This window comes from Leuciscus leuciscus (genome assembly GCF_965113295.1).
Source record: "Leuciscus leuciscus genome assembly, chromosome: 1".
Lineage (NCBI taxonomy): Eukaryota > Metazoa > Chordata > Actinopteri > Cypriniformes > Leuciscidae > Leuciscus > Leuciscus leuciscus.
The window spans coordinates 65,514,778-65,539,573 of NC_138725.1; the positions used below are offsets into that span (position 1 = coordinate 65,514,778).

Below are 24,796 nucleotides of genomic sequence, written 5' to 3' on the forward strand. Positions count from 1 at the left end.
TAATGGTATTTGGAGTTCACATGGCACTGAACACTCTGGTGGAGTAAGCATTTTGAGAAATACATTTGATGGGGATATATTAGGTTCAGATTCAGATAGTTTGGGCCACTTTCATATATCAGTGATTTCACTTAACCAACAAACAATAATTCTGGGAAATATAAATGGGTACAATACTTCTCCCGATAATACAATTTTCTGTAACTTTAGTTGTCTGACTTTGGAGGAGAAATCTGAACATGCAGCTTTGCAAACTAAATTAGATGATTTATACTTATCAAAGGCTAGGGGTGCTTATATAAGATCCAGGAAAAGATGGCTTGAAGAAGGAGAACTCAATTCTGCATATTTCTTTAAGCTTGAAAAGCGAAATTTGACCCTTTCAACAATTGAGAAATTATGTGTTTGATGGCAAAATTGTAAAAGTTCCAAAGGATATATATTCCAGTGCCAATTTTTATAAAAAATCTTTACAGTTCAAATTGTACAGAGCAGATATCGACTTTGTTTCTGGATTCAGTTAGTAATGTTAAATCTATCTCTGAAAGTGATAGAATGTGTTGTGATAGAGTTGTTACTCATGAGGAAGAACAAAGCACAATTAAGAGCTTGAAAAACAATAAATCCCCAGGAGGTGATGGACTTACAGCTGAGCTGTACAAATTATTTGCTGATGAACTTTCTCCTTTTTTAACAAATGTTTTTAAAGAGAGTATTGATAAAGGAGCTTTACCTCCTACGTTAACGCAGGGTATCATTACACTAACTGTGTGTTCACACACACTAATAAACCAAAGAAAGATCTTACCAATTTGAACAATTGGCGACCCATTACACTCCTTAACAACGATTATAAGATTTGCTAAAAGACTTAAAGAATGTTTGGATAGCGTTATAGATGAGACTCAGTCTGGATTTATGAGAGACCGACACATTATGAATAACATTAGATTAGTTTGGGATTTATTTGATTATAGCAATTTGCTGGAACATAATAGTTTTATTCTTTTCCTGGATTTTTATAAAGCTTTTGATTCAGTAGAACATCATTTTATTTTTAAATCAGTGCAAAAGTTTGGTTTTGGTGAATATTTTTGTAAGGCGGTAAGAACTCTTTATTACAAGTGTAATAGTACAATCAAATTAAAATATGGTGCTTCTCCTAGGTTTTACTTGTCACGTGGTATTAGACAAGGATGTCCAATATCCCCTTATTTGTTTTTTACTAGTTTCCCAGATATTTGCATCTTATGTTTCTAAAGGTGGTCTTCTATATCTCTATTGCTGATATTACTCATCATTCAGTTGGCTGATGATACCAAGTTCTGTTAGCACTAGAGTATATCCAGCAATTCTCCAAAGCTTCAGGCTTAGTCTTGAACCTTTCGAAATATCAATTGATGTCCATCAAAGAGTCTAATTTGTCACAAATTTGTAATACTCAAATTAGAGATCAGGTATCATTATGTAGGTATTATTATAACAAAAAATGAACTAGAAAGATGCCCTGTAAATTTGAATCCACTAATTGAGAGCACAGAAAAAAACAGCGAGATCTGTCATTAAAGGGAATAATTGTACAGCCAAAGCTGAAGGCTTGTCAAGGTTAACATACGCTGCTCTTTCTTTGAGTTTCGACACCGCCATTCTTAAAAAAATCGATACAATGCTCCTCAACTTTGTTTGGAAGGATAAAACAGACAAACTCATTTTGTTTACAACTTTAAACAACACCTTTCAAATAAATTGTATAAAGAACTTTATTAATAAGCCCACATCTATCTGGAATCAGATCCCTAATGTTATTTTTTTTTACAAATGAGGGGGTTTAAAATTATTATTAACCTGTAATTATAACATAATGAAAATATCAAATTAGCACTGTCAAATTATCCCTTTTTAGGCAAATGTTATTAGCTTGGTCCCTCATCTTTAAACACAATTTTACACCTCACTCTTATATAATTTGGAATAATAAGGACCTACTGTATAAACATAAATCTCTTTTCTTTGATAGTTAGTTTAAAAATGGAATTATTTTTCTATCTCAACTTTTCATTCAAAATGGTTCAATTTGTAATTATTCTGAGTTCTTGGTAAAGCATGGAGTTCCTGTTACTCCAAAAGAGTTTGCAATTGTGGCTGATGCAGTGCCACAAGGAGTTCTCATGCTTTTTAAAGGATTTTCTTTTTCATCTCTTTGTCGCTCAGTGGATCTGTGTAAGATATTTGTAGGTAAACAGTGCCTCTCTTCATCTAAATCAAAAAACAATAAGAAAATTCGAGTCTTGTTTCAGGAGGAGTCTGTTTCTATGCCATATGTCATTTCTTATTGGAATGGTTTTGTAAGTGACATTCCCTGGAAAAAAGTTTGGCCATTACCTCACAAATACCTGATAACTATAAGAGAAATTACCTTTAAGTTAATTCATAGGTTTTACCCAGAAAAGTGCTCTCTCAAAAGACTTAAAGGTGCTCTAACAATGTCACAAATTTTTTAGGCCGAAACATTTTTTGTCACATACAGCAAACATCAAGTGTATTTTTATGATAGCAGTTTTGTTTTTATCCAGAATTATTTCATTTAGCATCTTCTTTAAAAAGCATTATTTTGTTTTTAGATTGTAATGTTACAGTGTTAGAATGTAATGTTTTTTTGCACATCTCATTAACCTCTCTGGTGTCTAAATGCTTTGAAAGGCTTGATAAAGGTATGTAATGCTACTTAACACATATTCAATCCTTTTCAATTCACTTATACGCTGATTTCACGCAGCCGTTATTTTGAAATCGAAAGCGAGGCTCCGGTGGGAAGAAAACCGGAAGTGTCGCCTTTAATCACAGGAGAGTCGTGAATGCGATGGCGTATTGTTGTGTTTAATGATGTTGTGTCAATTCTAAAACTGTACATACATTTCTTTCATTCTTTAGACTATATACAGTGAAATTCATTTATAAATGAAATATTTTTTTATATATATAATTCAGAAAGTAAAAAAAGAAGCAGGAATGAACTATATACATATCCTATATTGGATATTAACATTCAATAGTGTAAATCGCGGCAGCAGCTTCAGGTTGGTAATCCAAGGCATTGTTGTTTATCTTTACTTCCGGGGTTCTTCCCACCGGAGCCTCACTTTCGATTTCAAAATGGCGGCTGCGTGAAATCAGCGTATTAGTCCAGTAAGATAGTAGATGATGCAATTCTAACATTGTTGCATCTTGTTTGCTCACAAAAATCATGTGAAAATGTAAGATAAAATTAAGAGAATCAAAAACATCTCACTGTTACTGATTTATCAGCTCAACGTATTCTGGGTAAAATCTCTCTACAGTCTATTCTGAAACATCAACACAGTTTCACTGATGATCCAGAACCAACCCAAAACCCAGGATAGAGCGTCTGAGTGAATGTGGTCTGGATTGTGTGGATGAGGCTCATTGTGTCAGAGACGCTGTAGAAGGACAGAGTTCCTGCACTGTGATCCACATACACTCCTATTCTTCTGCTGATGGACTTTACAGGGAGATCAGTCTGTATGTTATTGTGCCAGAATGAGGAACTGGAGGAACAGCAGTCCAAACTCCAGGACTGATCATTATGTCCAAATCCACACTCATAACCCTTCCTGCTGATGCTCTTATATGACACTGATATAAATACACGTACACTGTTAGACTTTTCAAGGGTTTTTTACAGTAACTTACTGGCAACACTGTTGCCAGTAAGTTACTGTAATTAAGAGTTACAGTACCAAACCGTATTTCATTGTAATTGTGTAATACAGTGCATTACTGTAAAAACGAAGCTAATCAGTACACTACTGTAATTATTTTTATTTGTACTAAATATAAATTAGATTTCCTAATTTTGATATATGATTAATTTTATTTTTATCCTACATAATTCTACTGACATACAAACCAATTAGACAAAGTTATCACGAAATATATTTTTTTTATTTAAAACATTTCATATATATCACAAAATAAACATGCCAATGCTGGAAATGATGTGTGAAATTTTTACACATTAATGGGTGAGTTTAGGGACAACATTTTTTGTTTTAATTTTAACTCATTCATTGTGTTAATGATTTTAACAAAGTAAATATGTCAGAAAGGTTAGCACAAAGATGTGTAAACGTGTTAAATTAACACATTATGTGCTGTCCTTCACTGCACACATTTTTAAAAACATACATAAAACCATAAACAAAACATTAGCATTTGACTAAATGAATGTAGAGTCATTGGTTGTTTAGCTTATACAAGTATTATAATAATATCAACCATTACATTCATAAAACTGCATGTATACAAATACATTTTTAAGCAGTCAAAAGGGAAATGTCCAACACAGGACAAAACACAGTTCTTTTCACAATACATGACACACATATGTACACTGGTGGCCAAAAGAAGTATTTAAGTGTCTTAATGTTTTTGAAAGAAGTCTCTTTGATGCTCAAGAAACATTTCTTATTATTATCAATGTCTGACTGTCTACTCCTCTTTTCTACAGCATAGGAGTAAAAATCATCATCAAAATAATCTTTAAAAAGCCAACACAATGTTTTTGTCCACCTTTGCGAATAAATGAACTTCTCCAAAGATTGGTTCCTGTTCAGAACTTGACTGACAACCTCAAAATGTTCCCTGGTCTGTGTGCGTGTCCACAAACACAAATGTACTCAGTCCTTCAGAGGAGATCCCGGTTCCAACACTATATGAGAGAGAGAGAGAGAGAGAGAGAGAGAGAGAGAGAGAGAGAGAGAGAGAGAGAGAGAGAGAGAGAGAATATTAGTGTCACATTATTTTTAACCTCCTTTTTTGTTAATTTGTATTATTATTTTCACAAAAACTTAAGAATATATATTTGTAAACAGCTTTTGTCAATAAATAGCATACAAAAGAACTAAATTAAATTATGCCAGATTAAATTTTAATACTTACAAATCCTAAATTCTGTCCAAAAATGCTGAAATCCATAGAGAGAAAGACTGAAATCGATGATTTTAGCCCATTTCAGCTTGTCTGCAGTGAAGGGGTACCTGATTAAGACAAATACACAGTAAGAAACATGCAAGAAATCACTGTGTGATGATGATTGTTCTCCTTCCTACAGTAGTTAACCCACCTGTGCGCTGATATTAGGACCTTCCTGGTCAGGTGGGACTGCAATGGTAGAGTCTTCTGCCTAATAATAAAATATCAAAATAATGCAAAAATATAAACTTAAGTTGTTTAGAATGCTAGATTTGGTATGAATGAATTAGTGAGAGTTTTACTGCAGTGCTTACCTGGATACATTTAATCTGGTGAGACTGAACAAAGACAATGGTCCATCTTCTGATTGGTTAATTTGCTGTGTAATAAATATAAAGTTAGACATGATGCAAAGGTCACTTATTTGATATAAAGTTTAATAGCCAATTTTATAGAGATTTTATAAGATATTGTTAGCTACCTAGTCTGCACCAGTGGCTCCAATGCAATTTTCACATATTGCTAATCATTTCAGCAAACTTATCTCAAAAAATATATATCACAAATGGCCTACCTCTGGAATCTTGGTGCTTTGTTGCAGTTGTCTTTAAACACATATAAAAATGGAAGTACATATTAAATTCCATTAAAAAAAGGAAATTCCATTTGCATACTAATGCTAAAACTATAAAGGTTCTCATCAGTAGGCCAACATTATCTACAACCAAAACAGAATTTCACATTAGTTTATTCACATTTATTGTTAATGTAAACGCGTTGCTCGTTGGCATATTTTAACTCGACAATTCAATAATCTAACAAAGTGTGTAAAATGAAACGTTAGCTCAGTTTACCGTGGTAAAGTTCGTTACCGCCATGTTGACGAGTAAGTTAGGCACACGTTATAACAGGTTAAACTGAGCACAATCCTGTCAACACACACAGAATGTTTTTTTGTTTTTTTACCTTGCTTGCTGATCCCTCTCTCTCGCTGAAGTGAATTCCGTGAACGGCGCGATCCAACAAAAGACAGACCCCAGTGATATTACACTGGATGCTCTGTCGCGACACGACAAATCCCAGATTAGTGTCAGCAGCACGTTAGTGATGCGCCGCGGCCGTTATATTTCTGACGTACGGTACTCCGAGTCCAAGCGCTCGCGCTATTTCTGACAAGGGACAAACAGGTTCAACCAACAGGTTTGCATTTTGTATTAAAGGTCCGGTCGCTTCAACGTGTCCAATATAGACAGCCTCTGGGTATTATAGCGTTGTAGACACGCAGTGTAAGGCAAAAATTAGGAAATAAAAAGCACGATGGAATGGTGCCAGCCAGAGAGGCCGTTACGTCAAATACAGTAGTATACAGCAAATTAAAAAAAATACAGTAAGTCTCTGTATGTGGTGTTAGACAAATACAGTAGTATATAGCAAATTTAAAAAATACAGTAAGTCTCTGTATGTGGTGTTAGACGTCACAGAAAATTCCCATGATGCAATGGGAATCACAGTTATTTACTGTAAAGAGAAATAGCAGTATAATACTGGGTGATTTAAAGTAAATAACTGTAGAAATTACAGAAAAGTCTAACAGTGTACGCTGCACTCAATCTCCCAGTAACAGCGTCCACACACACTCTCTCTACACAACACTTGCCACCAACCATCAAATCTGTCTGGATGATCAGGATACGACTGTTGTGTGTCAGTGTAAGTAATCACTCTGTTCCTCTCAGACAGACTGAGGAGTTTATGCACTGTGTTCAGATCCAGAGTCAGCTGATGAGAATCTGATGGAGAGAAAACACATCAGAATCAGGAATTATGAATCTGTCTGATCTTTTAATGTCTGAACAATGTATCATCAGTGTTTCATTACAGCTGATCAGATATCCTGTGCAAGTCATCATTTAATTATTAAACTCTTTTATCATGATTTGTTTCTCCTTCTACAGGAAGAACATGAACACACTCAATGAGTTTTCCTGCTTGTTTTCTTAGTGACTTACATTGTAGGAAGTCGTTCCTGGTCTTGGGATTCATGTTGGTGAATGTGACTGTGGAAATAAATAGACATGAACAGTGTGAAGAGAAATGACAAGATAAAATACATACATTTCTAAGACATTTCTAATCTGATATTAGATGATGGAGAACTCATTTCTGAGAACAGATGAATCTCCAGATGCCTCATATATAAAACACACTCATATCGGATTTGATTCTGAATTCCAATGGATTTCATCCTACGTCAAATATGTATTTATTACTTCTAAACCATCAAGGGATGTCTGTGGCTGTTCTGTAGAGTGAACAGTAAAGATGAACTGTGATTTATAAAGTGGGATGCATGTAGGAAAATGATTTGTACGTATGGATGTTTTATAAATCATAGGAACATTTCAGAAATGGTTACGTTCACATTTCGGATCATTCTCCACACGTCTGTATAAACGAGGCGCAGGACTTTACCTCTATCAGAGATCTTCTTGAGCTCCTCTTTGCAGAAATCCTCCAGTTTGTCTCTCAGCTGACGGACAGATTCTCTCACGCCATCAAAAGAGGAGAGAGAACTGAAGGAAACGTCGGGTTCGTCTGTAGATTCAGGAGGTGCTGAGAGAGACTGGAAACTCTACAGAAAACAGAAATCAAAACTCATCATCTCCACACTTCAGCCAATAACCTGCACTATATCAGATCTGAGCGGCTCTTGTTGACTTCATTTCTCTTCAGTGACTCGCTTCAATACAGCACTATCACACACTCAGCACATTCTTCTCATATTTATCTCTTAATGCTACAAACTCTAGTATTTGACACTTACACTCCTTGTGAAAAAGAAAGAACACTTTTAAAGAGAACCGTAATTATAACAGAAATAATGCATTTTAAAACATATGAGTGAGTGCAGATTGGATGTAATGTTTTCAGAAACTTAATTCTATTTTATTTGCATGAAAAAGAAAGTACACTTTAAAAAGAGTACCGTACTTGTAACAGAAATAATATACTTTAAATATATAAGTGTAAATGTTTGCAGAAAATTAATTGCTTGTAATTTGCAATTAAATGAATGTGGTATAGGTTAATTTTTGTATTAAATGCAAATATCTGAACTTCAGAGTTTTTTTTTTTTTTTTGTTTTTTTTTGTTTTTTGCTTAAGTTAGTCTCATTCTGCTCTCATTAAATGTTTCTCTTTGAGTCTCTTGCTCAAGTCCACTATGACCCAGTTCTTCTAGATCTACCTGCAGGAACTGGATGTGATGGTGTGTGTGTGAAAGCTGCTCCAGCTCAGCGTCTCTCCTCCTCAGATCATTGATCTCCTGCTCCAGTCGCTCCAGTCGTTCTTCAGCTCGACTCACTGCAGTCTTTTCCTGATCTCTGATCCGCTGTGTCGCCTCAGAGCGGCTTCTCTCAATGAAGCGGATGATCTCAGTGAAGATCTTCTCACTGTCTTCCACTGCTGTGTGTGCAGAGCGCTATTACACACACATCACAATCACACAGTGAGTTCAGTGAGTCCAAACTGACACGTCTCACACTTCTCTTCTTCTCCAGACTCACCTTATGAGACTTCACAGCCTCTCTCAGCTGATGAAGATCTTTCTGTCTCTGCTGGATTCTCTGACGGATCTTCATCTGCGTCTCCTTCAGCTGTTTCTGGAGGACAAACCAATAACAGCAAATGGCACGTAAAACTACTATCACAAAAGAAAATTAAAGTACATAAATACAGAATTGATGGAGTGGTTAAAGATCCAGCATGGTATACTGTAGGTTCACACCACAGATTTATAGTTTCCTGAAATGAGATTATGAATGAATATGAAGCCAGTGTCAGCATTATTTCAAATATGAATACTTCACCCTAAAGTTTTAATTCTGTCATCATTTACTCGCCCTCATGTCGTTCCAAACCTGTGTGAATTTCTGTCTATTGCGGGACACAACAGAAGATATTTTGAAGAATGTCTCAGTCATAAATATGGTGATGCATCAATAACATCAAACCTCACTGGTTCTTGCATGTCCAAGTCACATGACTAAATAGCATGATGTCATGACACAAGCACCAGTGAAGTTTGATGTTTCTGCTCTGTATACTTGAGTTGATCAATGATTTGATTTGTGAATCATAATTAGGCTCCTAGTTTAGAAAAAACATACACTTGACATTAGCATACTTATGGAAATAATATAGTTTAAAAGAACAACTTAAGTGTGAACTGAACGTAATGTTTTCAGACTGCATGATATTTACAATTAAATGAAAATGTATTACAGATTAAATTTATATGAATAGGTTAACTTTAGAGTGTTTTTTGAGCCTCTTTAGTAGGACTTTGACTTATGGTTAAAGATTACTGTTTACTTTAAAGTTTACTGACAAACATTTATGGTAAATGTATTTAAATATATTTGTATTTGCACAATTGTAATGATGAAGTTGCACTTTAGTAAATTTAAAATATATTAACTTTAAATATGATATCAAACAACATTCTACAAGTTAAAATTATAATCAAGTCCTTTAAATGAGCTTTAGTATGTCAGTCCACACATCAAAATTAAGTGCACTTCTTTAAAGCACGACAAAAGCTCATTAAACTGAAATATTAAATATGATTAAAATGTCCTTTAAAGTAAAAAAAATATTATATAGTATAATTTGATATTATAACTTTTTATAAGAGTACTTAAGTTTGTCAAGAAACAATCATGTGCTCTCTTTAAGTGCATTTATGTAGCCTTTTATTTCATGAATATTATATTATCTGCAAGTACAGGTTTAAAAATTTAGTTGTAAGATATGAAGTACACTACAGGCGCACATTCAATACAATTAAGCGCACTACTTTTTTAAAGCACTGGAGTCTAAGCACTTTAAAATATCTTTGGTTTGGAATGACAGTGAGTAAATGAAGAAGACACTTTCATTTCTGCGTGATCAAGCCCTCTCAGCTCATACCTGTTTCTCTGTCCTCTGTGCTGCAGTTGATACAGTGTTGTGTTTTTTATGTTCATACTCCTTACATCGCACACAAATGCACACTTGATCAGTGATACAGAACATTTCTAGCTCTTTATCATGTTTACGGCAGATCATGTCCTGCAGTCGTCCAGTGGCATCAATCACTTTGTGTGGTTTACGAGAGTGATATTCCTCATGACGGTCAAAATGAGTTTGACAGTAAGATTCCTGACACACCAGACAGGACTTGATGGCTTTGTATTTTCTTCCAGTACAGACATCACACTCCACGTCTCCAGATCCAGCGTAACAGTCAGCAGGAAGTTTAGTCTTCTTCAGTTTCTCCACCACTTCATCTAGCATGGTGTTTTTACCTAAAGCAGGTCTTGGACTGAAGGTCTGTCTGCACTGAGGGCAGCTGTAGACTCTCTTCTCATCCTCCTGATCCCAGCAGTCTGTAATACAGATCTTACAGTAACTGTGTCCACAGGGAATGGCTACTGGTTCCTTTAGGAGATCTAGACACACTGGACACGTGAACTCATTCTGATCCACTGAAATTCTGGCTTCTGCCATTTTACTGCATGAATACAGAGAGACACAAACACACAACAGCTCAACAGCACTTCAGTTTCTGTTTCTCTGAACTGAGGAGTTTAAATAGTTTCCTGGTTCTGTGTTTGAGTGACGTGTGTGAAACAGGCGTGTCTGTAAAGCAGTTTAATTCCTCATTCCTGCTCAAAGGAGAGTCACTTTCATGCTGTTTATGTACCATTTGTCATAACGTGTCCCGTGGAGATCAAGGGGAGGTGGTAGATAGGCTCAGGACTCAGACATCATCCAAAGAATATTAAATGCCAATGGAGAAGTAGGAGTAAATATATTCACAGTGATGTGTCAAAGAACAAAAATTTAGGGATGGCTGACGCGAAACAGTCGTTCCGAAGCTTTGCGAGATCCCGAAGCGCAGATGTTTCGAAACACTGATCCGAAGCGTGATTCAAAACACCCATGTCACGTGACTATGACCAAACGAAGCCTCGAAGTGTTTCATCAGGGGCCTGTTTCAGAAAGGAGGTTAAGTGAAAACTCTGAGTATGTTAACCCTGAAATGAGGGAAACTCTGGGTTTTCTGTTTCAGAATGGGAGGTATGTTAAACCTGAGAAAGCAGAGTAAGTCAAGCCCGTTTCTGAAAGAGAGGTAACTTATACTCAGAGTCAGTTACCATGGTAACTTACTCTGTGAACCTAACCTGGTCAGGAGCAGGTTTTCTTCAGTAAACCCAGAGTTTCTATCGGTCTCCTCCCCTTTTTTAAAGAGGAAGTGGTGTTTAAACACCTCATTCATTCTTTCAGTACATTTTTATTAATAAAATTAATATTTTATTAATAAATAAAATGTTGCTATTTTTACTGCAGTTTAAAAAAATAATAATAAGATGAAGTCTATATAACTCCTTAACTGGCAACTGAAAATACAGTAGTAGATTAGAGTTACATAATGTAGTTCTAAACAAATTCTACAGAATTAAATGGTGGCATTTACTGGAAATCACTGAACTGTGTTCATCTGTGCAGCAGAAGTTGATGGACCGTCCTCCTGCTGTTCTTCCACACTCTGGGGGCGGGGGAGAGATAAGAATACCCGTTTATACTTAGATTTAAACCTAGATTCTATAGGCTACTCCACATAAAAATGTGAAATAATCAGAATGTGTAGATTGTTTGATGTGTAGACACATAATATTAACATTACCTCTGTAGGCCTCTCTGTGGCAGCAGAAACTCTTTATCCCCATCGTCCTGTGAAGATGAGCATTTGGTTGAGTGCACTTTATAACACTAGCCTATTTGTCATAATTTCTGGTGTATTGAGTAGGCTACTTACAACTGCCTGGGGTTCTGTTGGGACAGGAGGCTCCAAAAGACAGATATTACCATCAGAATCTGTTGGGACCAACGAAAAACCCAACCCAAAGTAAAATAAATGGAAATATCAAAAATAACACGTATGTAAACCTCTACATTTTATGAGGCCCTTGGATCTTGGGGAGTGACTGGCTCTGAAGTCCCTCAGCCAAAAATGCTGCTGCACTGCTAGACACTGGATGCTTTAGTTATTCAATATCTCAAATGTTTGTAAAGTCAGGTAGCCTACACCCATGTACACTCAAGCCTTACTTGATTGAATTATGTTTTTTTTTATATTTAATTTTCAGCTGCTGTCATGTTCTTTTAATACCTGCAGGATTGCCCCTACATGAACATTAAAATTAGGTTGAATAACATACTGTTCTTCCAGTTTCACCTCTGATATTATAACAGTTGGGTAAGTTACTTGTATTACTAACTACAAATGACATCTTCAACAGTGTAATTAGATTAATGTAATAATGACTATCTTTAGAAAGTATTGGTCTACTTATTACTAAATCCCATATCAACCTTAACCATTTGAACAATACAAGGAGAGACAAGAAACTGCACTTTTAATGCTTTCAAATAAACAATATACAATTGCATGAATTATTCTTGAATTGACCAAAGTGTGTAGAGGGAGAAGGTTACATTAAAAATATCCCTTTTAAAAATGTATGTTAAATATACAGAATTGCTCTATAGTCTAATATAATTACATCAGATTTTACTTTAAATTACTGAAGAATTAAGAGTAATCCCTTTAATTAAATTACAGTATTAATGTTCTAATACTGTAAAATTACAGTAATAATGTTCGTACTGGTGAGAAATATGAAGACCTCTTTTTGTCTGGCGCTGTTGCCATGGTGACTCATAATATCTGTGCTCCATTGATAATGGCTTTTTATAGTTGTGGTGCACACGCTTAACTCAGAGTAGGTCAACTCAGAGTTGAATGAACTAACTCATTTCAGCTGTTCTGAAACCAAAAACTCAGAGTTTCCCATCTCAGGGTAAGTCAACTCAGAGTTCAAGTTTTAACTCAGAGTTGGTTGAACCTCCTTTCTGAAACAGGTGTGGTCCGCCGAATCAGCGTTTGATTGACACGGTCGGGAACAGACCACACAATCGCACATCTGTATAAAAGTTAAATCAACCCATATTGACCTCGTGGGTTTTTGTGAGAGGAGTTTGAATTTGAGATAGCGGATTTTTGGTGATATAGTGACATTTATAGTGCGATTTGATTAGTTAGGCTATTTAGGCTTACATTTAAATTTACACATAATAGACTGATAGGCTAGAGACAGACAGAGTATACATATTAGTGACACATTAATAGATACATAGATATAAATATATATAGACAGCTAGATTAATAGATAGATACATATAGATAGATTATAGATTACATATATAAATACATAGATAGATATCTGGGTACATATCTAGGTACATATCTAGATACATAGATAGATTATAGGTACATATCTAGATACATAGATAGATTCATATAGATAGATACATAGATAGATTTGGATAGATAGATAAAATGGAGGCTCCCCAGAAGAGATGCCGTACATCTGTGGTGTGGGAGCATTTCCGTTTAGAAACTCCAAATAAAGTGAGATGTGTGTATTGTGATCGGCAGCTAGCCTACTGCAACAATACATCATCCATGATGCGCCATTTGAGGAGAATTTGAAATTTGCGTATTTTCCCAGAACTCATGATCCACTAACTTACTGGAAAGAGAGAGCAGTAATCTTTCCTCATTTGTATGTCCTAGCTAAAAAATATCTTTGCATGCCAGCAACAAGTGTCCCTTGTGAGAGGATTTTTTCAAAGGCTGGAGAAATTATCTGTAAAAAAAGAAGTAGGCTAAGTCCTTCCACAGCAGAGAAATTAATATTTTTTAATAAAAATCTTAAAACAAGTGAGACATTGTGGCTTGATTTCTTTATTCATTTTGCAGGACCAAAATAACATTATGCACAGTGAGGAGCCTATAGGTTACAAGCTTCACATATTAGAAAAATACAATAATAAAAAAACAACAAATTTTTTTAATGGCTTGTCAAGGTTGTTTCAGATCAACACCTGCAAGTGACCACTAGGTGACACCGTTGAGACGGGTGTCGGATTGATTCGAAGCCTCGAAACAATATGGCCCATTTGGTTCAACTGTTTCATTGCTTCACGAAGCCTCGATCTGCCCACAAAAATTACAAAATTAAACCAAAATAAATATACACTTGACTCAGTGCAAACTTTGATGTATCAACAAACAAAGGAAAACAAATTGCTACAGGCAGCAAAATCTTCATGAATACTTCAGCAATATGACCCCATCTTTTACCTGCCAAGGTTCAGTTTAGACTGTCTTATATAGCCTAGGGCAGGCTCATTACACTCAAGACCGTACCAACTGCAGGGGCATCAATACCAAAAACCCTTGTAGCCTAAACATATGACCATTTAACCATTTAACTTCCAAAAATAATTCAACTAAGCTCATTCAGCAACTTAAACTAAATGTAAACACCATAAGACATTTCTCCATGCCTACACTACCAGGAGTTAAGTTCCCTTCCCTATTAATATAAATGGTTTAACCCGACTGTATAAAAGACTGAGTATTTTTGCAACTCCAGCTTGTCTTCATGCATGCCACCACATCTAACAGAAGAACCAGCCTAAAAAAGTGAAGTACAAATACAAAAGGTATGGATATACAATACCAGCAGTGCAACAACTCCTCATCAATCAAGAGGATTATGTTCTCTCGAGGACCTGGTGTGCCTTTCACACTATACTAACGAGCTTCACTGAATATGTAGAGTGCTTCAGCCCTGCACCCGCCACAGAACCAGAGCCTGAGCCCTCATCCGCCACGCACCCCTTGCTAGAGCCCACTCCCGCTATGGAGCCAGCCACCATGTCTGTCCTAAGGCCAGAGCCTACCGCCAGGTTCTTCCAGGAGTCAGGGCCTGCTGCACAATCCATCCCTGAGCCAGGATCGGATCACTGGCTCATTGATTTGTGGTCCACAGAGCCAGTTCCCATCCATGTTCCCACTCCCGAACCTTCTCCTTCTCTGCCTGTCCCGTCTGGCTGCTGGTTCCATCTGGAGTCCTTCCCACCCAGATGTTCCCACCCAGCCTCCTAGTTCTTTCGTGTCAGATGGTCCCATCCTGCTCCCTGATCTGCTGGTCCCGTTCAATTCCCTGGTACCGCCATCTCCCCCTGTGCCGTTCATCTCCTCGGCTTCACCTTCTCTGCTGTTTCCATCTAGCTCTACAGCTCAGCCTTGAGCATCCCGATTCCCAGCTCGACCCTGAGATCTCCATTCCAGTTCAACCCAAAGGTGTTTGATGGGGTTGAGGTCAGGGCTCTGCGCGGGCCAGTCAAGTTCTTCCACACCAAACTCATCCAACTATGTCTTTATGGCCTTACACCACTCTATCTGACGCTTAGCATTGTACTTGATAATGTAAGGCTTGCACACAGATGCTCGGCAATGGAAACCCACTCCCAGCTCTTGCCACACATTTGTTTCTGACATTAAAGCCAGTGGAAGTTTGGAACTCTTCAACTATTAAATCAACAGAGCATTGGTGACTTTTACACACCATGTGCCTCAGCAATAGAGGAATTTACGCTGTCTTCCACTTCATGGCCGAGTTGCTGTTGCTCCTAAACACTTCCACTTTTCTAATAATTAGGGATACGTAGTTCGACACCCAGTGTCGACACATGTCTCTTGTTTTTGACACACCAGTGCATCGAAACAGTGTTCCAGAGCACTGCTTCAAAATGAGGCTGTCACGTGACCTGTGGAAATGAAGCTTCGTTACCTCACTGACACGTCACACTGGGCTCAAATAAGCATTTATTGTGCTGTCCCATACCTGCTATCCATTTAGTGTAATATTATAATTATATCGGTCATGCCTATATGTATGTAGCTTTTTTTATGTGGTGTATTGTTGTTAATTAAAGTACAACTATTAAAAACAATGACGTGTGAATGTCTGTTGTCTGAATGTAAATTAAAACACCTTGCGGGCTCAACCACTCAATGTGCAGAATGCACATTTTGCTAATAACATGCTTATTAAATATACAAATAAACCATACAAAGACATCCCAATAAACAAAACTTCTGAATGACACAGTTGGTGTAGGAATTTGTATTGACTACCAGATGGCGAAGTAGAACTCTGTCAAAAGCACCAACGCAGTTTGTTGTAAAAGCCTCAATGCTTCAGAAGCCACATTCGGCACATCCCTACTAATACTAACACTTACAGTTGACTCTGGACTATCTGACGAATGAAATTTCACAAACTGACTTATTGCAAAGATGGCATCTGATCACAGTATGCTTGAATTCACTAAGCTCTTCACAACGACCCATTTGTTTCACAAATGTTTGTAAATGTAGGTGCTTGATTTTATACATCTGTGGCAATGGTTCAGATTGCACCTTTATTCAATAATTAAGAGGTGCGTCCCAAAACTTTTGTCCATATAGTGTATAGCCCTGAGTTCTCATTTGAATTTACATTTAGTGTGGTTTGCTTCTTATACTGGTTCTTGTGAAATGCTGAGTGTTCTGTTCATTTAATAAAAGACTGTTCAGTGGAAATTCATTCGTCTTTGACTGTGCCTGCAACCACCCCTCAGTGACCGTAAACCCTGATATTGTACACTTAACTAGCAAGACCTTCATCTTTAATATTAGTTCCTTGATGTAGAGAATGTTTTCACTAGTCATATATTTGTAGGTCATTCAGATTTCACTGCTTCAGCCAGCACACTCAATACTGAATTGAAACTCAGCTCTCTCAACACTACCAAAATTGAAATAAAATGCTTGACACATTTTCACATGCATAACTGTACAGTCCACACTAAAATGAAAATTGTCCTCATTTATTGACTCTCATCTGGTGCCCAACCTGTATTTTATTCTGTTGAACACAGGAGAATGTTTAGGGGTCATTCACACAGAATGTGTGATAAACATTTTGCCCAGATAAATGTGAGACGCGAGCAGTGGAATTTAAAAAGATGTTGGTACACTTGGTCAAAAAAAAAAAGGGCGTCATGCCTGAAACATGGCAAGACATGAGGTGGTCGAACACGTTTGTCAAGCACATTTTCTTAGAAAAAAACATGGAAAAGGAGAAATACACCTTTAAAGATAACTGGGATTTTCAATGTGCAGTGATCAGTCTTTTATGACGTATTGATTACAATACACAGTACAGTATAACATGTTTATTTAACCACAAGAAACAGCCATCACATCCCTTTGTCAGGGCAGCTCAGTTTCCTGAGAGACACAGCTTCAGAGAGACAGACCAGCCCAGGACAGCACGTGTGTAGCTAAACGACAAATGGACGAGTCAGTGACGGGGTGGTGTGTTTGCAGGCTCAGAGCCTGTCAGAGTTCAGTCAGAGTTCACCATCCAGTCTCTTGTGGACCAAGTGGTCATTTTAAAGGCATTATTTGTTTTCTTCAAATTCCTTTAATCTTTTTTTTATATATAAAAGACAAACAAAACAATGACTGACAGGTAATGACTGAAGAAGTGAAGAGCCAGCGCAGATATTCACTCCAGCACCACAGTGCCTCCTGCTGCTTCAAGTGCAGCTTTCAGTTTCTCTGCCTCGTCTTTAAACACGTTAACCCGGATCTCCTGAGGTAGGGACTCCACAAGCTTCTTAGCCTGTGATTGGGAGAAAAAAAAAAACAGTAATGAAGGCCATTACATCATGATCCAAGCCCTAAATCTCATTAATGGGTTGCAGAATCTAGTGAAATGCATTGCTGTCTGAAACCTTTTCACATATTAAAAACACACACCAGAGCAATGGACAAAGAATATTGACAGTGGCATGAATTTTGTATGCTGCTTCATATATGTAGATACGTTTCATAAGTTTTAAATGCTTTCATTGGCGAAAACATTCAATAAGTGCAAAGTGTCAATATTTGTAGCATTGACCCTTCTACATAACCTCTGCGATTGACTCTTGCCTACTGGATATCAGCTTCTGGGCCAAATCCTGACGGATGGCAAATATAGTTTATAATAATAATAATTTGTTACATTTATATAGCGTTTTTATAGGTACTCTAAGTGCTTTAACATATGGAAGAGCAAATTGTGATATTGTTTATCCCAATTTGTGGGCTTCTGCTTGTGCACTCGCCTTTTGAGGATTGGCCCCAGGTTCTCTATGGGATTAAGATCCGGACAGTTGCCTGGCCACGGATCTAAACTTTCAATATAATGATCTCCAAGCCATTTCATCATCACTCTTAACCTTGTGACATGGTGCTCCATCAAACTGGAAAATGCACTGATCATCATTAAATTGCTCCTGGATTGCTGAAGGTTGTTGGGTAATTCATTGTCAAAATCAACCAAATTTCAGAAACTTCCCCGGCTCAGATTTTTACCCCGTGTAATTTGGCTCCAAATCTCAGGTGAAAATTGTCATTTTGACCCCCTCTACAAAACAGTGAATTACTCACTAAATATACATTCATGAAATGTAATATTTTGGCTTTCTTCTTTATTTATGCATTTCTTCCACCAGAAAAAAAAAACGATCAAAATCAAAAAATGTAGCCGAGGACCTCTGGTTGAGTTGACAAGGAATGACCCAGTTGTTCTTGCGGGACGTTTTGATACCATTCTTTATTCCTAGCAGTGTTTTTAGGCAGAAGTGTGGCACGACACAGGACTCATGGTAGCGTTCACCTTTTCTTCTCCAGATGTCCCAAACAGTGGGAAGGGAACAGAGCTTCTTCAGAGAGAATAACTTTGCACCAGTCTTCTGCTGTCCAATCCTTCAGGCTTCTTGACACCAGGCCATTTTCCCAAAGTCTTGCACTCACACTAACCTGCTGCCAATATTGAGCAGCTCTGCACTAGTGGCGACACAATTCCAGAGCCGACCCCTCAGGGGGAAGAAGTCCGGGACACTCTGGGACGTCCTTAAGCCTTCTTCACTGCAGTTGAACCTCTCTCGTTGAAGTTCTGGTGATCTGGTAAATGCTTCTTTCAGGTACAATATTCTTTGTGACTATTTCCTTGCATGTGAGTCCGTTTTGATGCAAAGTGATGATGGTTGCACTTCTTTTTTTTGGAGGTAACCATTGCTAACACAAGAACACAATGATTGGACGCACTTCCCTCGTTTTATAGCAATCGGTCTGCTCTTATAATCTAATCAAAATGACAGTGATATTACCTGACTAGAACTTGTTCACACTTTCCCATGTGCTAATATGAATAGTGAAATTATGTTAGCTGGTCTTTTTGTACCGGGGCTAGAAAACAGTGAAATTTGGGTTTTAATGGTAATTTATTTATTTGGGCCAATTAAGCTTTTGCGAATGCATTTGATCACTCTGCACAATAATCTAGAAACACTGTGCATCAACACTCCAACAACTGAAGTAGCAAACTTTGGGAACCACAAAATGTATCACTGCGAACACTTTTGATTAGACTGATGTGCGGCAAAAAGAGACTTAAAGATAGTTTTTCTGCCACAGTGGCCTATAAAAAAAACACTCCCATGCCATTCACCTGTGAGTTAATGTAAAACCACCGTACCTGTACAAGATTTATTCCCTCCATGCAGTTCTTCACTTCTTTAATCAGTTTGACTTTATCAGCCGCCTTTAGTTCTGTCAGTTTGACTGTAAAATGTGTTTTCTCTTTCTTTGCAGGAGCCGCGTCCTCCTCTACCGCCTGCAAATTCAGTTAAAACATTAGAGGGGGGGAAAAAAAACTCACTAACAAAACTGTTACATGGCACTTTTTCCACAAGAAAGGACAAAATATAATTTTAAACTCTTAAAATGGAGTCCTTTTTCAACAAATGGTCAGTAAAAATATGAGATGTTTTATTTTTTATACATTTATACAAAGGGCTTTAAACATTTTTGGTTGTTGTAAAATGGTAACATGGAAAAATGGTAAAATGTAGTAAAATGGTAACTATTTTACCAAAAATTGGGATGCATCTAAATGCAGCTTAAAACCTTGATTTGTGCAATATACAACCTTTAAGCACTAATGGTTAAAATTATATGAACAAACAATTTACAAATAAGAAAAAAAAAGAAAGAAAAAAAAACACTACATCAGACTGGGTAAGAGAGTGACATTTTTAAATATTAACAGAATTGCACAACAAATATGGGACTTTTGGGATTTTTTTTTTGGTATTACACTTATTTTTAATGACATTTAAAATCATTAAACAGAGAAAGTTGAGAAAGTCAAGACCTCTTAAAGGGATAGTTCACTTTGAAATTAAATTTTGGTATGTTTTAGCTTACCTCAAGGGCATCCAAGATGTAGGTGTCTTTTTTTCCGCAGTAGTTTCAATTTTGATATTTTTAGAAGTCGCCTTGGCTACTGCAGTTCATTGGAACAAAACCGTAGCCAAGGCGACATCTAGTGTATATATCTATACCCGCCCGCGCTCTCAGATCACTTGGACGTGGCTGTGTACAAGAGGTAAAAACTATATAAAAACTGTTCGTTTTCTCACACAAACCGCTCGTTTCGTGTCTTAGGCCATCAATGTGTACTTACGATGGGGAATTGTTTAATTTGGACGACGGGGAATTGTTTTAATTTGGACTCTGTGCATGCTCTTTGAGACAGTGACCATAGACCTGCATTATATGACTGACAGACAAGAACGGTTTGACCTAAAAATATCAAAATTGAAACTACTGCGGAAAAAAAGACACCTACATCTTGGATGCCCTTGAGGTAAGCTAAAACATACCAAAATTTTATTTCAAAGTGAACTATCCCTTTAAGACAAAACCCATTCTCCATGTTGTCATTTCATGCGTTTAAAACTACCTTCTGTCCAGGCTAGGTTAATTAAATGTTAGATAATAGACCTTATTCACTGCAGCGCCATCTTTGATTTTTAATGGTAATGAAAGCGAGGCTGTGAGGGACAGACATGCCTCTCTTCAATGGGCTGTACTGTTATTTAATGTGTTTTTGGATTGTTCTGCTCATGAAACACTGGAAAAACATCTTTCCATGAAATTTCAGTTGACAAAAAACTCCCGAAAATATAAGCTGTGGAAAATTGTAAGTAATCAAGGAGCTTTATACAGCGGATGCCATTGGAAACACGGCAAGTCTATCCCTCACAGCCTCACGTTCATACCTGTCATGGCCCTGCTCTGAATAAGGTCTATAGCTTATCAAAAATACTGTATGTTACAGTTGACTCCACACACACAAAAATAAAATGTAAATTCACAGGACATGGGAGTATATCTTTACCTCAGCTGCAGAAGGTATTGCTGCCATTGAGCCCATTGCCATCATTCCAACATCCTGAATGTTCAATGTTTTCTGATGGGGACAAAAATACATATACGTTAGTGTTTTCAGTTTAAGAATAAGATTAAAGCTGGGCAATCGAGGCAATATTCACAATGATTTTGCAGGCAACATCATGAATATAGTGAAGAATTTTATTTGACCATTGAGTTTACAAAAGATGATGTCTCTAATCAGACTAATTTTGCAATCCCTTCTTGTCTCGCAATTATTAAAGAGTTAAAACTTTGATTCTTTTGAGTTTGATTCTTTTCTGTGAATCAGTTCAAACAGCCCATATACTTTACATAAAAAATACTTATTACAGAAATCAGTTATACTGAATAACACTGTATAGTTAAAATTATAATCAAGTATATTACGTTTGCTTTAGTATGCTATTCAACTTATCAAAATAAGTGCACTTCTTTGAAACAACAAAATATTATTCAAAATAATGATTTAAAATGTACTTTTAATTAGACATTATTTACAATGTGCATTTTTAAAGGTTCAAGTATGTTAATGAACAGTCATGAAAGCGTGCTCTTTTTAAGTGCACACAAGTGGCCTTTTTCATTAATAATATAGTAATATCTACAAGGAAGTTTGTAAAAATATACTTTTAAGATTTGAAGTACACTACAAGTGCACATCCAGTACAATTAAGCGCAATACTTTTTGTGTCATCACTCAAAAACGTTCATAGTATTCCCAGTTAAAATAAATGTAGGCAAACAATGTGTATTGCGCGTCATATGATATAAAAATATGACTGTGTATATTAATTAAAATGATTAAATATCACTCATCCTTCTGTTCATTTAGTGAGAAACAATTTGACTATTAACTAGCTATTTTTTACTATTTCTACTGTATTTTATTTCCTGCATTAAACAGTGTTCTCACACACACACACACACACAGTGCTCTGTACCTTTAGTAACTCGTTGAGGTCGGACACTTCTATAAGCGTGAGGTTGGCGATGTCACTGACGAGCTGTTGGATTTTGGGTGAGTATTGCTTGGGTGCCCCATCCAGAGGAGGTGTTGTAATGGCACCAGACGCACTGACAGGACTGGTCTTGAGCGTTCGCAAGGCACACAGCGCTGTCGTCTGTAGCTTGTGTCTGTGAAATGTGTCCATTCACACAACAATCATGAGCGTATAAAGCAGCAACACCATATAGAGTATCTATTAGCAAAAAAATCAATGTGTGGCTGTAACACAGTTATTACTCAGAATAATGTATTTATTAGTGATTAGCATGATTTTAAAATTCAGAGGTTTGGGTCAGTATTATTTTCTAATGAAAGACATCATTTAACAAGCCGACTTCATGTTAATCTGTTCTTTTTAACTTTCAATTCAACGAATCCTGAAAAAAAAAAAGTATCATGGTTTCCACTAAAATATTGCACAGCACAACCGTTTTTAACATTGATAATAATCAGAAATGTTTTTTTGAGCATTAAATCATCATATTAGAATGATTTCTGAAGGATCATGTGACTGTAGATTGGAGTAATGGTGCTGAAAATCCAGCTCTGATCACAGGAATAAATTACATTTAAAAAAAAATTATTAAAGTAGAAAACAATTATTTTAAATTATAATATAATTTGACAACATTCCTGTTTTTACTGCATTTCTGATCAAACAAATGCAGCCTTGATGCGCAAAAGAGACTCTTTCAGAAACTTTAAAATTATAATATTGTATATTATATAAAATATAGGCCTACATTTTTGACTACGACAATGGATAAACAATGTTGGTTTTCAAAATTTCTTTTATGATTCAGTAAATATTGTGTAACTGAAACTCAACATTTGTTTTCATTGAATTGCATTGTAAATAAAAAGCGGGATTCAAAAGTCTGGGACGACTAGTGAAATGTTTTGCATTTTTCATTACACAATATATTACCAGCGAGCACAGCAATTTGAGTCAACAGCTGCATAAACCTGAATGATCATGATTTTTGAGGATCGAGCGCATCAATTAAACAAAGGGTGGCATAAAACCCCTCAAGCGAAACCTTAGTAAGGTTTTGTAACTACTATTATTAATGGTTTCTTAGCTTAAGGGTGCTAGTGTGCCCACTGCTGACCTTTAGTACAGAGCAGTTCCTACGGTCAATGTCACATACATTTTACTTGCATATGACTAGAGACCCAGTAACAGACTATATATATTTTTTTAATTATCAATTTTACATCACAACTGTGTTTCAATCATTTCAAAATAGCTTCCAGCTGTAAATGAACAGACAAAGCCCAGATTTTCATGCTCTGCTCTCTCTATACATATCGGTTGAATGACCACTACTAGACATGCATGAGAGGAACTTATACACTTGTGATTCATTAACAGAAGTCACGTGACCTTATACGTTGGGGTCATTCTTGTTTAGTAATTAGATGCAACATCAAAGCAGTGCATGAATTAAACTACACTCCCTCACTTCTGACGGTCAGCGATAAATGCATCAGATCTGACGCAGAATAATAAAGATGCAGCTCATGTTAGCACATCACACAGTTATGATCTTAATAAGATCTGTGCGTGTGTTTTATTGACAGCGATGCCTGTAGTATGTGTCAGTCCTCTGCCCTTGAACGGCGCAGGGGGTTTAGTTTAGTCTCTGTCTCTTACCGGTGTGTGTTTGCCGCGGCCCGCAGCGCGATCCGGACGCAGTGTCTGCTGCAATACATCATGACCCGATTCCGTGAACGACCGAACAGTGTGTGTGAGTGTGTGACTGAGACTGACTAGCTGTGGGTCCTCCTCTAGCAGAAGCACATGGCGTCCTCCACCGGCGCTTCCTGACCTACCCACAATGCATTGCGACGGAGGGGTAAACTTTATTTAAAACCCTCCTTTCACAAAACCTGTTTCATAAAAGGAGAGTTCAGCCAAAAATGAAAATTCTGTCCTCATTTACTCACCCTCAAGTTGTTCTAAACCTGTATGCGTTTCTTTGTTTTGTTGAACAAGAGATATGTTGAAGAATGTTGGTTACCAGACTGTTTTGGGTCCACATTGACATCCATAGTATATTTTTTTTTTCATACTATGGAAGTCAATGGAGAAGCAACTGTTTGGTAACTGACATTTTTCAAAATAAGAAACACAAACAGGTTTAGAACAATGTGAGTTAACGATGACAGAATTTTCGTTTTGGGGTGAACTATCCCTTTAATTAAATGACTTTATTTAAACTAACATAGAATCTGTAAACAATGGGCGAGAAATATAAAATAAATAAATACCATGATAAAAACCTACAGACATGGGTTATTAATATCTCTCTAAATTAGAGATGTATTACAAAAATGAGGCTAGATAAAGGTTTCTAAAACAAATCCTAGAAATATTAGCCTATTTATGCCACAATTCGTATCTAATTTTATTTAATGTTAACTTTAATTTTTATGGATCTAGGCCTTTTTAGACTCTGTGAGAAACATTCTCTCTAGAGAAGACATCACCTTATATTAGCCTAATTTTTAATTAAAAAC

General features: G+C 36.7%; 2 protein-coding genes and 1 long non-coding RNA gene across 4 annotated transcripts; all 3 read right to left on the reverse strand.

Annotated features, from left to right (window-relative positions):
• Positions 1-842: 842 nt before the first annotated feature.
• Positions 843-10,614, reverse strand: LOC309506110 (E3 ubiquitin/ISG15 ligase TRIM25-like). The gene is made up of 7 exons (XM_082179687.1): positions 9,963-10,614; positions 8,558-8,653; positions 8,239-8,472; positions 7,465-7,624; positions 7,002-7,049; positions 6,592-6,782; positions 843-3,682 (listed from the first exon to the last, which is right to left on the reverse strand). Exons 1-7 carry the CDS (start codon positions 10,539-10,541, stop codon positions 3,353-3,355), a joined length of 1,638 nt encoding a protein of 545 aa, XP_082035813.1. The 5' UTR covers positions 10,542-10,614; the 3' UTR covers positions 843-3,352.
• Positions 3,942-6,589, reverse strand: LOC309506123. Of its 2 annotated transcripts, XR_014208645.1 has the most exons (5): positions 5,959-6,589; positions 5,307-5,597; positions 5,144-5,203; positions 4,960-5,057; positions 3,942-4,729 (listed from the first exon to the last, which is right to left on the reverse strand). It is a non-coding gene; the product is annotated as an uncharacterized lncRNA (long non-coding RNA). The 2 variants fall into 2 exon arrangements; XR_014208646.1 differs by having other exon boundaries at positions 5,307-6,589.
• Positions 10,615-17,156: 6,542 nt separating the features above from the next.
• mrpl12 (mitochondrial ribosomal protein L12) lies at positions 17,157-24,116 on the reverse strand. Its single transcript, XM_082178094.1, has 5 exons — positions 23,931-24,116; positions 22,209-22,401; positions 21,233-21,304; positions 19,526-19,663; positions 17,157-17,623 (listed from the first exon to the last, which is right to left on the reverse strand). Exons 1-5 carry the CDS (start codon positions 23,990-23,992, stop codon positions 17,507-17,509), a joined length of 582 nt encoding a protein of 193 aa, XP_082034220.1. The 5' UTR covers positions 23,993-24,116; the 3' UTR covers positions 17,157-17,506.
• Between the last annotated feature and the right edge of the window lie 680 nt (positions 24,117-24,796).

Excerpts from the sequence above, each read along its gene's own strand:
- LOC309506110 (XM_082179687.1), bottom strand. The coding sequence starts at position 10,541 with ATGGCAGAAGCCAGAATTTCAGTGGATCAGAATGAGTTCACGTGTCCA. Across the intron at positions 7,625-8,238 it reads ATCACATCCAGTTCCTGCAG|AGTTTCCAGTCTCTCTCAGC; the intron begins GTAGATCTAGAA and ends TGTTTTCTGTAG. Across the intron at positions 3,683-6,591 it reads ACTGGGAGATTGAGTGCAGC|TCTAACAGTGTACGTGTATT; the intron begins GTACACTGTTAG and ends ACCCTTGAAAAG.
- mrpl12 (XM_082178094.1), bottom strand. The coding sequence starts at position 23,992 with ATGATGTATTGCAGCAGACACTGCGTCCGGATCGCGCTGCGGGCCGCG. Across the intron at positions 19,664-21,232 it reads CAATACCTTCTGCAGCTGAG|GCGGTAGAGGAGGACGCGGC; the intron begins GTAAAGATATAC and ends CTGAATTTGCAG. Across the intron at positions 17,624-19,525 it reads AGGGAATAAATCTTGTACAG|GCTAAGAAGCTTGTGGAGTC; the intron begins GTACGGTGGTTT and ends TCCCAATCACAG.